Genomic DNA, 13,433 nt, shown 5'->3' on the forward strand with positions numbered 1-13,433 from the left:
AGGCAAGAAGCGACGGACATGAATTAACTTTCAAACATTAAACAAGGACTCCGTAACACAGACTCAGACAGACCGGGTATAAATACATAGAAGGATAATGAGGGAACAGGAGACAGGTGGGGAACAATCAATTAAGAAGGAACAATCAACAGGAGGAAGGTGACCAAATAAGGGAACAGGAAGTGATAAGGTGACAGACACCGTGAGAAAGGAGGACACCTAGTGGAAACCCAGGGAACACAACCCAGACACTGTGACACTGACTCTCTAACAATTAGGCTACGACGTTCTCCTATCTTCGGCTGTGTATGAAATCGCATACAATCTGAGTAGGTCCTTTTTTGAAAATCCATTTCCAATCCATTTCCAAGTTGCTGTTTTGGTTTATAACCACAATGTCATCTGACGAAATGATGATTTGTAATTTTTTCAGAGTCTGAATGCTTTAAGCTAAATAAAATAAATATTTTAAAAGATTTAAAAACTGAGAAGGTGTGTGGAAAAGTCCTGTTTGATATGTGTAAGACAGGTGTGGCATTAGCCTACATATTTGAAATACCAGAAATATAATGAAAACATTTTTAGACTTCACTTTCTCAAAAAAAGTGTTATTTATTGTTGTTTAAAAATTAACATAATGCAACGACTAATGTTCTTCAGTGACCAAACAGAAACATAATTAAACTGCTTTAATGTACAATTCAGCCACAGAGTGGCCTACATTTTAGTAAATTGGAAAAAAAAACACGATACAGCAATGACATCATGGGGTCCTGTAATAGCTATGAGATAAAATAATTAAGCTGTCTGGTAGAAAGAGGGAAAAAAGAGAATAAAATGATTAAATTAACTTAACTAATAAACTCTACAAAGAACACTACAATAAATGCAGGGAAATTTTAAGCATACCAGGTTAAATAGGCTACAGAAAAAGAAGAACAGAGAGGTGAAAAGAAAGCAGACAGAAAATGAAAAGCACCCAAGGGGCAAAATTAGTTGGAAATAAGCTAAAAGAAAAAATAAGCCTTGTTGGCACATTGAGAGAACAGAATCAGAGTGAAAGCACAGTTAAATCAGCCCAGAGAAGGAATGAAATAGAGATGGAAAAAAGAAATGGAAACAAGAACAAAACAGACAGTGAGAGGACAAAACAAATAAAGCAGGAAATATTAAAAGGGGTGCGAAATTACTATCAAAGTGCAAAGGAGATTCTAGGCACTAAAAGAGAAATGTAATAGTAGAACAAACAATCAAAGCAAGCAAAAAAAAGTAAGAAAGAAAGAAAAAAGGAATGAAGAAAAAAGAAAGAAAGGAAGTAAGAAAAGAAAGAAAGAAAGAAAGAAAGAAAGTTAAAGTGGCAAAAGATAAAAAAACAAAGACAGAATAAGAATACAGTAGTAGTATTTCTGAAGCAAAAATAGCATTTGAATGACAATAGAAAAACAGAAAGAAAAATTAGAGTGGACCACAAATACTGAACAACATGACTTAACAGGAAATGATAGGAGAGAATCAGAGGGAAGTACCAGATTTTTGTAAAAAAACAAAAACAAAAAAACACCTAAGAAAGCTGATTAATAGTTTGCATTAGAATAAAGAGATGTTTAGCTCAGAGGTAGATTACATTGAAAGAGAACATATTACCCCACTGACACTGCTGTATCTCACAGTATCGCTTTCGACAGCAGAAAAATTACACGCACTCAAACACTCCAAAGACACTCCAACATGCACACAATCATATACATACTAGACAGGTTCAGATTTTTTTATTTCTCCGTCTAGGGGAAGTTAAACTATAGGTATCTGTCTTTGTCTATTGTTTATCATTCTTAAACAGTGCAACAAATCCAGAGGTTGTAATACAATTTGTGTTTTTGGACTCTTTGTGAGGCCTATCATCTACCTGTGAGGCTTGATAACTGTATGATATATTTTTATAACTTCTATAGGATAACTTCCATATCACGCCACTATTATGAAAGTATCTTTATGTACTGTACATAACAGCACCATGATCAGCTAGACGCTGTCTGATAAGTATGTACTTTTCTTTTTTCTGGGTGGGGTATTTTCTTAAATTAAGAATTAAATAAATGTCCTTAAATATAATTAATTATATTTTCAGCCTAGATTCATCTTTCTTCCCCAATAAATATATGCAATTTTAACAATCTCAAGATCAAATGGTTCCTCAGCAGATAGCAGCTGAAGTCTCTTCATTTGTCAGACGCGAGCTGTTTTCATTCAGTACGGAGTAAAGCGGTTGTAGCCTCCACGATACAAACTTGCCTGATTGTGAAGAAATAGAATAAATCAGACATTCCATTATATCAGTCAGTCAAGAAAAAGTGTTTAATTACAGCTGACTGTTTTCGCCATGTGTGGTATTTCACATTGTAACTTACCACTGTTCCAACTCCATAAGTGGTGGTAGGTCCCAGTGAGTGATGGTAGGGGTCTGTTGCTGTGGCATAGACTCTTCCATATCTTAATATAAATACATAAATAATTCATAGATAGATTAATTGATTGAATTTATGGATGGATAGATTGATTGATAGATTAAGGTTCTTACCCATCACTGAATGTGGCTGTTGCAGCTGCTGAGGGGGACTGGGCAACTCGATATGTGGCTGGATATCCTCCCTAAAGACAGGATGGCTTAAGTATTGTATTACATTTTTATTCATTCAGAAAACAATTTCAATTGCAAAATATTTTACATGAATGCTCCCATAGAGCAGCCTGGTGTTAGGTTATTAGCTAGCTTAAAAAAATAATTTTGGATTTGAAATTCAAATTCCAAATATCCAAGTAGATTAAAGGCTAGAATTTATGTTAGTAGGTAGGGAATGTTTTTTTTTTTTTTTTTTTTTTTTTTTTTTTTTTTTTTACTTATATATCACACAACACAGGACAAAACAAGACACAACAGAACTAGACAAAAAATGAAAGATAAAATACAATAGATTTAAGAAAGAAATAAAATTATTAAATAATTAACAGGAAAGCAAATAATGAATTAATCTATACACCTACACAAATATTCATCTGTAATATCTAAATCGGGAGAAAATTCAATCTGGTCTATTGGTGTATTTGCCATATAAACAAGGGTTGCCAAACTCTGTAAAATTTTTTACTTATATTACTTCTTAATCAGTATGTTAGCTTTTCTAAAGGTTTACAAGTATGTATACATGTTTAATCACAGATTTATAGGAATAACATGAGAGTAATATCGGAGATTATTTTATAGGTTGGTCGGCTCGAATAAACTAATTGCTCCAGCTGTGTTAAACTAAAACTAGTTGGGTTTAACTCTTAGGAAGTCACGTAGCTGTAAGTAGCTAAAAAATCTTTATTGCTTAAATTATACATAGTTTTGAGCTGTCCGAAGGACAATAATATTCAAACCTCATAGCATTTTGCTAGATAAAAAATTTCTTTATCAGCACATATATTAAAGGATTTATTCTGAAAACATGTTGGAAAGCAATCTGTTGCCCCACATTGGTGTCTCATGCTTTCAAACATCTGGGCCAGATATCTGGAATGTCCTGCCCAATAGTAAAAATTTAAATTTGGTCATTTTAAACCTCCCTTATTATAGTCTAAAGCTAATTTTTCATGACTAATTCTTGGGTTTTTGTCATGCCATATGAAACATCTGATCAAACCATTAAGAGTGGTGAAAAAGAATGGTGGGATATGAATTGGGAGAAACTGAAAGATATATAAAAACTTGGGTAAGATTTTCATCTTGATAGGGTTAGGAGTGAAGCTTGATAAAAAAAAGAAAATATTGGCTGATTAAAAGGTCAGTAAAACACCCACTCATTGGACAATTAATTTAGAGTTATTTGTAGCAGAAGTGTATTGTTGACAACAGTGCATGACAAGATCCTGGCAGTGTATGAAATTTCATTCTCTACAGTCGTCACTCTGAATATGTACAAGCCCACACATTTAACCACAACACAATTCATAACTCATCTTCTGATTTTGGTTTAAGCAATCAAATTTCTATCGAAAAACTAAAAGAAAGTGCTGGTAACGTTCACTGGTAACTTACATAGACCTCAGCACCATACAATCCATCTTGATACACCACCCTGCAGGATACATAAAGTTTGCAGTAAATTACACAACGGCATAAAATAAAAAAATACAATTTAATATGAGCTTAATGTAATATTATGTAAATTATACAATAACATAGGTGCAAAGAAAAGGTTTATTTTGTCTTTTTATCCAATAATATAGTGTAAATACTAAGTGTAAGAGCTACTGACCCTGGGTAGGCTGGTACTGCAGCTGGTGTGGCTGCGGCTGCTGCTGAGCGGATTGTATTGTAAACTGCCCGACCACGTCCACGAAGGGCAGAGCCTCTGTAGGCCAAGGTCGGTGTGGGAACAGGATAAGGAAAGCTGGCAACTATTAATCCAAACAAAGTGACATTTAGATGGCTAAATAACAAAATACATGTACTACAGTCTGTCTATGATAGGACATTTCTGCTAGATTTTATATTTTTAACTCAAAAAAAAAAAAAAAAAAAAGTCAAGATTAAAAATACCTGTGTAAAGTTCAGGGGCGTACATGGCTCCCATTACTGGATTGATTTTCCACCCAGCAGCTGCAGGAGTTGACATATAATTGAGGAGTTGAATTTTACAAACTGTTTATTTTCAAACTGGAAATGGAGTAACAACTTTAAAGCATACAATTTTTGCCAGAATATTATGAAGGAAGCTCACCGTTCACTAATGGCGTCTGAGGTTTTTTTGTTACCACCCTTGCTGTGGCGTTGTTCACCTGATAAGTAGAGTCATTTAGTTGTTCAGTTGTTCAGTTGTCCATTCTCCCAACACAGAAACTTATCACCCTCATACCTCAATCTTCCTTCCCTCGACAATCGTTCCGTTGAGCTTCTCTCTCGCTTGATCTGCTTCCACTGCACTCTCAAATGTCACAAATCCAAAACCCTAGGAAAGGATTGAAATCAAATTTAATTTGAGTTGAAACTCAAATAAAGAAGCGACTAACTCACAAACCTGAGGGAATCAACTGACCTTTGAGCCTCTCTCATTAAAAATGATCTCCACGTCTAGAATCTTGCCAAATTGCTGAGAGATGAAAGACAGATATTGACTAAACAGTTGACAGGTGAGAGAATGAGTTTATATGAAGGGAAAATTCACACAAAAATCTTTTAGTAACCCTTATGTTGTGTCAGACCTGTATGACTGACTTTATTCTGTGAAATGTAAAAATCTTTTTTGTCCATAAACTGAAAGTCAGATGGTTCCAGTTTTGTTTTGGGCCCCACTGACTTTAATTGTATTACAAAAAGTTTAAACATCCCTAAAAAATGTCTTCTTTTGCGTTATGCAATAGAAAGCCTAACAGTTTGGGTAAACCATGAGGCTGAGTAAAACTGCCACAAAAGCCAATTGAGTAATGCATGACATTTGGGACAAACACGGACTCTCTCACCCCAAACATCTGCCTCAGGTCTGGGTCCCGAAACCTAAAAGGTATATTAGAAACATGGAGCCTTTTGGGTTGAGCCTTTCCAGCTCCTTCCTCCTCAGTTCCACTTCCAGATGCCACAGAAACACTGAGAGACTGTTGGTCAGATGTCACAGGCGCTAAAGAATCATCCTATGAGGGAAACAAGAATGAAAGATAGCGAGGGAGAAAATGTGGAGAAGGAGGCAACAGACGGAAAGAAATAGGAGGAAGTTAAAGAGAAGAATAGAAAAACAGAAGAAACATTAGTATGTATTGCATTAAATCAAACCCTTATAACTACTGCTTATCTGTTGTAAGATTGCTTGTCAAACTTATTGAAATCTAACATTTTACTGGATAAAAACAGTTTTTATAAAGTGACAAAACGCAAAGGAGCATTCCTCATCCAGTGAATCCTCTCAAGCAAAAGTGAGGAAATGTGACAAATTCATTTTAGTGAACTGTCTAGGTACATGCCTGTTAGATATAGACATAAAAAAACACAATTTCCTTAGAGCACAATCAAATTTTAACTTCAGTGAAGTCACTAAATCAGCAGCTGAAAGACATTAAATATTACTAGCATACTTAACAATGTGTAATTTTATGAGCGCTGCAACTGAAATGTTGTCTATGTAATGCATGGTTACACAGCATTTCTTATTGCACTGATTGTACATGACTGTGAATAAAATGCCCCCATGCAGATCAACACATAGGAGTATTTGTGCTTCAAACCCAACGCATCCACTATCCCACAATGCATCACGATGCCAGTTCGTATGTCTGCACAGCCCACCTCACCAAATGCCACAAAACTGTTACTATTAAAAAATGGATTAAGAAGTCAAAAAAGGTGTATTACATTTTTCACAAAGAAAAATAAGTAGAAGAAAAAGAGTAGCCAAGCAGAGCGTGACAATTGGAAGGGAAAATGGTGAAAAGGTCAAAAAGAAATTTAAGTAACAAAAAAAGGCATTGTGATAGCACAACGAATGGTGTGACATGAATTTAAAAGCAGTGGGAAAAATGTTATGCAAAGTATAAAAATGGTCATTAGAACAAGAAAGAAGGACAGACAAATGGCTAATTCTTTATCTATTTCATAAGGATGGAAAAAGTTGAAGCAGTAAGGAAATATCACCTCTGCTTTAACTCATCCATAAGGGTAAGGGGCAACAAAACAGTTCTTATCTGCATGGGCAGAAAAAAGGGGTGCATTCGGTTCATCATGTTCCCTTCCTTTGTTTCTACAGTTTTCATTTTTACGAATTTAACCATCATCCCAGATGTCGCTCTTGGTTCACACTTTTCAAAATTGTATTAATCTTCTCACTTTCGCTCCATTTCAGCAGAAGTTGCATAATTCTTCAGTCATTATATTTTATCTATTAAAATTCATTTCCACTGCATTGTACAAAAAAACTGAATCAGCATTTAGAGATAAAAGACAATAAAGAAGCAAAAAAGAGAAATGATGAGAGCTCATAATCCTAATAACGATCAAGAAGGTTAGGAAGGGTCTCGAACCGAGTGAACCCCAAAACAGAAAGTGAAAGACAGAAGCTCTAAACACAGGGGAATTCAAAGCAGCCTATGAATTTTGCTGTATAACTTTAAAGGTGAACTTGCAGCAATGTATACTATTTTTGGAACTGGGACAGAACTTTGTATTAAAAAGGAAGAAAGAGGTAGGAAAGGAAACACATGTAGACACACAGACACATCCACACGCTAACAGTGGTTATGGTTAACTCTGAGCTGGCCGGGCTGATTGCTAGCTGTAATGACTACCACAGCAGGTGTCACACTGCTGAAACACCATCATCATCATCATTACATTCATCCAGAGACACAGGCCAGGGAGGGTTTTTGGGAGAAGTGGCAGATAGGAGGGGAAAGGTGTGATGGGAAGGTATGTGATGATATCACGTCACGATGCAGAGTGCTTTTCTGACTGGACCTGGAAAACATAGATGAGGGGGGAGGGGTCATCCAGTCCGACTCCCCCCCTTGACCCCTCCCTCCACGGCGGCGTCTCATAGTCCCAATATCTGGCGCTCTCTAGTGACATAAGCAATGTGGACAGAAGATGGTGTGACAGAGAAAAAGAGAACTCATTGCATGAACCTTTTCAGTAAAAAAAAAAAAAACTTTCATGGTGAAAAATTATTCACAAAATTTCCCACAATTCCCTTTGGCACAAGCCTTTGTTGTAACTTAAAATGGCCTTCTGTAATTACTGTACCCGCTTGGTCATACATATTAAAGAACTTAAAGATATAGTATGATTCCAGAAGACAATATTTCAGTAATTACAGGTTGTCCTTTAAAGGACATCTCATTACTGGAGCTTTAAAAAAAAAAGAAAAAAAAGTAAATGCATGAATTTTCATTAATAACGCTGAACAAGAGTTAATTTTCTTTATATGAGACCCTGGACCACAAAACCAGTTTTAAGTCGATGGGTATATTTTCTAGCAACTTTGTTTGGGTCAAAATTATCGATTTTTCTTTTATGCCAAAAATTGTTAGGAAATTAAGTAAAGATCATGTTCCATGAAGATATTTAGTACATTTTCTACAGTTAATATATTAAAACTTAATTTTTGACCAGTAATATGCATTGCTAAGAATTTATTTGGACAATTTTAAAGGCGATCTTCTCAGTATTCTGATCTTTTTGCACCCTCAGATTCCAGATTTTCAAATAGTTTTATCTCGGCCAAGTATTGTCCGATCCTAATAAACCATGCATCAATGGAAAGGTTATTTATTCAGCTTTCAGATGATTTATAAATCTCAGTTTCGAAAAATTGACACTTAAGACTGGTTTTGTGGTCCAGGGTCATATATCAGGGATGTTTGAACTTTTTAATGCCAAGGACAAGTTTTATCATTCTCATTTGATCAGATGGAAAAAAATTATATAGAATTTTAAAAAAAACAACAGAATGTGATTCAGTTTAAAAGTAAATGTAGAGTACAATGAATTATTTCCCTGCAACTTAATATTCAGACACATCACTAAATTTATTTTTATATAAGCATATAAGATTACTACAAACTATTCCCTATTTGAAAAGAGAACTGGAGAGTGGAAAAGGAAGTAAAGGCAGTTTTAATTCCATAATAAGCCTAAATATTCTTCTATATGGTGCCCTGAGCGAGTTGAATTACTATACTTGGATTTGTGTAAAGGACATAAAGATATTTTTAGCTCAGAAAGAGGATCCCAGAGGACAAAAGCATGGGATTATATATCATCAGCCTATATATATTCCTGACATACCTTCTCTAATAAAAAACATTTGAAATGAATACGCTGATTGTATTATATTCACAGCAGTGGGACATTGTTTCCCAAAATCTTAATTTTTCATAGTCATATTGGTCCTGCTATGTTTTGAGGTAAATTTGATTACTTAAATGGTTGTGCTTGATTTATATGTTGAGTTATGTTAGTTCAGTTTATTATTTACTTGTTGAACAAAGTACCGTACATGTACTTTAGATGCTCCCCCCTGTTAACTGATGTGTAAGACAAACTAATGTATAAAACATCCTTTGTCATCCGAATTCAGTCATTTGTTAATTGTTCTTACCGTGTTATTGGTTGTTATGGACTCCGTCCCATCATGCTGAGGGCCCTGATAGACTCTCAACTGATGATGATCTGAATATTCAGAGTTTGGATGAGCAGTGCTGAAATCGAGGGGTGGCAGCTGGGCAGTATGTGGGCCTTGTCCAGGTGGAGGATATGAAGGAGGTGGGGCATAGACCTGAGGAAGTGAAGGGTCACCATTGCCTGGCCCCGCTTGGGCAGCGGCACCCTAAAATGAGACAGAGATGCACTGTTTAGAACTGTTTATTACAAGAACAAAATATGTTTTGATCAATGAGTCATGGTAGCATATGTTTTTCCATTACTTTAACAGATAAAAACATTTTACCTGTTTTAACTTCTATTTTTTTAATTCAGCATGATTTTTCAAGTCTGTTTAATAGTTTGATTATATTTCATACTTATAATCAGCAACTGATCATCTTTTTACAAAAGCAATTTCTGGAAATTCTCCCAATTAAAACAGACACAAAAAGCATTTGCAACAAATTTATACCTCTTTCAGTTTGGTAAAATATGCAATCCAACTTTTTTTTTTTTTTATCAGATAAAACTGACTTGAATTTACCAGCTATAAAGAGGCCAACATACTCTTACTATTTTGTTTGCAAATCAAAAACACTAAACAAAACACAGATAACCAAATCTGACATCACATAGAGGTCCTGACAAAGACACAACATATAGCCTATTCAAAATTAGGAGTATAAATCAGACATCTCACCCCTTCAGTGCATTCCGCAGGCGACCCAATACTCACCAACAACTGACGCATGCTTTAATGCAAAGTTTTCACCCGCCCACCCCATCATAAGTCCTCGCGCCCACCAATCACAGAGAACCAAACCTGTCTCAAGGGGGAACTTTACACCAACTGTGTTCATTTGTTCATGTCAGTCATCAACCTGTTCACCCTCCTACTCTTAGACACTAAACAGACACACAACTGTTTGGATAAAAGTTTATTCTTACATACTAATAACTCATCTGCTCTGTAAAACTCTGGTCCTATTCATGTTCAGATGAAAGCATTTTGATTTATTTATTTTATTTATTTAAACCAGACCAACCAGATTTCTGTGACTACTGAAGTGTGTACAGTGTGCATGTAATAGATCAGGTAAAACAGGTTAGATCAGTCAAGTAACTGTTCACTCAGAGTTCTTCAAACAAAGAAAACTGGAGATATTAAATTCACTCAGATACAATATATAATGCATTTTATGCATACATGTCAAATTATATTGATATTGTCAAGCTTTGGTTAATAGACTTGTTTCATTACTGAGTCTGTTCAAAATGTAATAAAATGCATAAAATTATGGGCAAAATAATTAAACCAGTATGAAGCTCTTCACACACACACACACACACACACACTTTTTATGTGTTTATCAGCTGTTTCGCAGATAAGGGTAAATTTAGACTTCACTGATAAACTATGACACTGAGAGACACAGCTTTGATTGGATATCACCACCAAGCTTAGATTCCTTTAGCATAAACAAATTATCATATTACAACATGGTTTGTTTGTCATAATAGCTATTTTTCAGCATTGGGATGTTATATACCATAGTTGACTGTACAAGAACATGGCATTATTCCATCATTCCTTTAAAAAAAAAGAAAAAAAAACCCTGAAAGCTACTTGACACCACTGTTAAAGGTTTACGAAATGTAAACAGGTGTTGTCAGACCTGCGAACAGAAACACTACAGTGATTTGAGTACTGCTGACTCAAAATGACACCCAGTGTGGCGTTGCTGCTGGCTGTAGATCAAGTCAAAGATCAAAATGAAGACTTCAGACTTTGGAGAATTTATTCAACAAGAATACACACTTGGTGAGATATTTACATACAGTTATAACTTACATAAACAACACCCTGCCATGTTCTTCTACAGAGGATATGGAGATTAATCATAAACAAGCATGAGATAATTGTTCAAACACACTTGCTACACTTCCTATCTAACATGCAAAGGTTATCATTTGAGATTTGTAAACTGTTCTGTTTCCCATCCTGATTCTTTGTTACTTTTAGAGTATTTAAATAAAGCCTCTATCTAACAGATAAAATGTATTTTCAAGTATACTGGCTGATAGGAGATTCCCTCCCCCTCACACATAAAAACACACACACACACACACACTGGCCCCTTCAGCTGTCAGGTCTGGGGTTAAAGATCAGAGGCAGGATGCCAGGTGCGTGATCTGACAGCTGCGGGATCATTCAAACACTCACACAGAACTGATGACAAGAACTGCTTATGTAGACTATACTCCTATATAACAAGGCTCTCTGAAATACTTGATTCTGTTGGCCAGTTGTGGCATTCTGCGCCTACTACTAAAATATAACTGGCTGTTTGCCCTGGCAACCAGGTAGGTTTTTTTTTTTAATCAACAGATGTTTAATCCAATTAAGGCAGTTTTAATGTAGTATTATTTGTAAACTATTATAGCATTTATCTACATTTTTAATTAGCTTTTCATTTTGTATTTAAACATTTTATTTTATCCTAATTTAAGTTTTAGTTATTTTGTTGTCATTATTATTTTAAAGAATATATTATATTAAAATAAATATTTATTTTATTTCAGTTATAGTTTAATTGTTTTTAGATTATTTTTAGTTTAGTTTAGTGTTATATTATTTTAGTTAGTTGCCAAGTCAACCATCAACAAGTCAACAAGTTCTTCAGTTTTCAGCTAATATTTATTATTTTATTTTAGCGTTATTTAAATTATTGAAAACAATTTTTAATAGTTAACAATAAAAAAATTATACAAAGCAATATATAAAAAAATTTGAATTAACCAACCAACACTTTACATTATTTCACTCTGCAGTCTCTTTTTTTAGTCATTTAAAATGTATTAATATTGGTTGTGCCAGTCATTATTGCAAAATAAACTATTGCTAAATAAATTTTTGGGTGACACAATAAACCTCAGATTAACATTAACAGGGTTTATTTAGGGGTTTATTTTAATAATGAATATCTATTTATTCATCATTCAATCAATAAACAGACATGCACACACAAATAAATCAGCCAAATACTTGACACTCTACATATATTTCTATATCTGTGTGTGAGAGGGAATTTGCAGTGAGAGGAACAGACTAAAAATATGAGTGTGACAGAGAGAAATAGCAGGCACACCGTTTATCAGCTGTCCTGGAATTTCTCTCTCAGACACACAAACATACAATCACACAGCGGCACACAAACACACACTGAACCTGTTTTCAGTAAGCCACCTTGCAGGGACAAATATAACTAACAAAAGGACACTCCGTCCTTCACTGGCAGAGAGAAACAAATTTAATGTCCTCATTGCAAACCCATTGGTGGATGACAGTTTAGGACATACACAAGCCTTTTGCTGGCTAGTGATTGGTTGATTTATGTAAAATATTACCAGATATGTGACAGAAACTGCACAAGGAAAAAGTTGTTAAAAATTAAATAAAAATACAAATTAAAAAATAATCAAATTAAACAAACAAACAACCAAACTACAAAGAGAATGTGAAAGAGGAAGACATTTAGAATAAAGGGACATGTTTACCTGTACAATGCTGGGGTAGCAGGAGGCTGTCTGGGGGTAAACAGGGAGTCCGTAGGGCTGAAGGATTACAGTAGGGGAGGACAGCATGGTGCATAGCCAGAAAAAGCTAAAAGGGATGGGAAACCGGGGAAAGAGAGAAGGGAAGGAGAGCTTTTGAATCAAGAAAGAACCACCAGACTGAGAAAGTTTAGAATCCAAACAGAGGAGGAAAAAGACCCAGGGGCATGAAAAAGAAAAAGAAAGAAAAGAGTGGGCTGCACTGCACTAATGGCTGGTGTCACAACTTCTAGGTGATAAAATGAGAATTTTAAAAAATAAAACCCTATCCAAGAGTTCAAAGTCCAGAGCAGAGGAGATCAGTACTGAAAGATCTCTCGGGGACACCGCATGTGTGTGTGTGTGTGTGTCAGTGGATATATTTGATGGACAGAAACACATGTTCAGAGTTGTGTTACACTCCTTTAAATAGTCCCCTTTCCTCTTAGTTGTGCTAGTATCAGCAGTAGAAATTAACCTGATAGTCATGCATGCAGTAATACACAATTTAGTCCAAATTTAATGAATTTTTTATGAAACTTTCCCACATTAAAGTGTTTAAAAAAAGAATGCATGAAGCTACAATAAAATATTTTTGTTTACAAGCAGATACCGTTCTTTCTTTGGATGTTCTGTATGTTCAGATATTCACGTAACAAATATATACAAA

The 13,433-nt window shown here is 35.0% G+C and overlaps 1 protein-coding gene across 1 annotated transcript; it reads right to left on the reverse strand.

The window, feature by feature from the left end:
- Positions 1–591: 591 nt before the first annotated feature.
- LOC132103171 (RNA binding protein fox-1 homolog 1-like) lies at positions 592–13,102 on the reverse strand. Its single transcript, XM_059508047.1, has 12 exons — positions 12,728–13,102; positions 9,126–9,353; positions 5,503–5,670; positions 5,079–5,132; positions 4,899–4,991; positions 4,764–4,821; positions 4,583–4,642; positions 4,299–4,440; positions 4,079–4,118; positions 2,579–2,649; positions 2,409–2,490; positions 592–2,292 (listed from the first exon to the last, which is right to left on the reverse strand). Exons 1-12 carry the CDS (start codon positions 12,812–12,814, stop codon positions 2,248–2,250), a joined length of 1,128 nt encoding a protein of 375 aa, XP_059364030.1. The 5' UTR covers positions 12,815–13,102; the 3' UTR covers positions 592–2,247.
- Positions 13,103–13,433: the final 331 nt, after the last annotated feature.

This window comes from Carassius carassius, chromosome 24, assembly GCF_963082965.1.
Source record: "Carassius carassius chromosome 24, fCarCar2.1, whole genome shotgun sequence".
In the NCBI taxonomy this organism is placed as follows: Eukaryota; Metazoa; Chordata; class Actinopteri; order Cypriniformes; family Cyprinidae; genus Carassius; species Carassius carassius.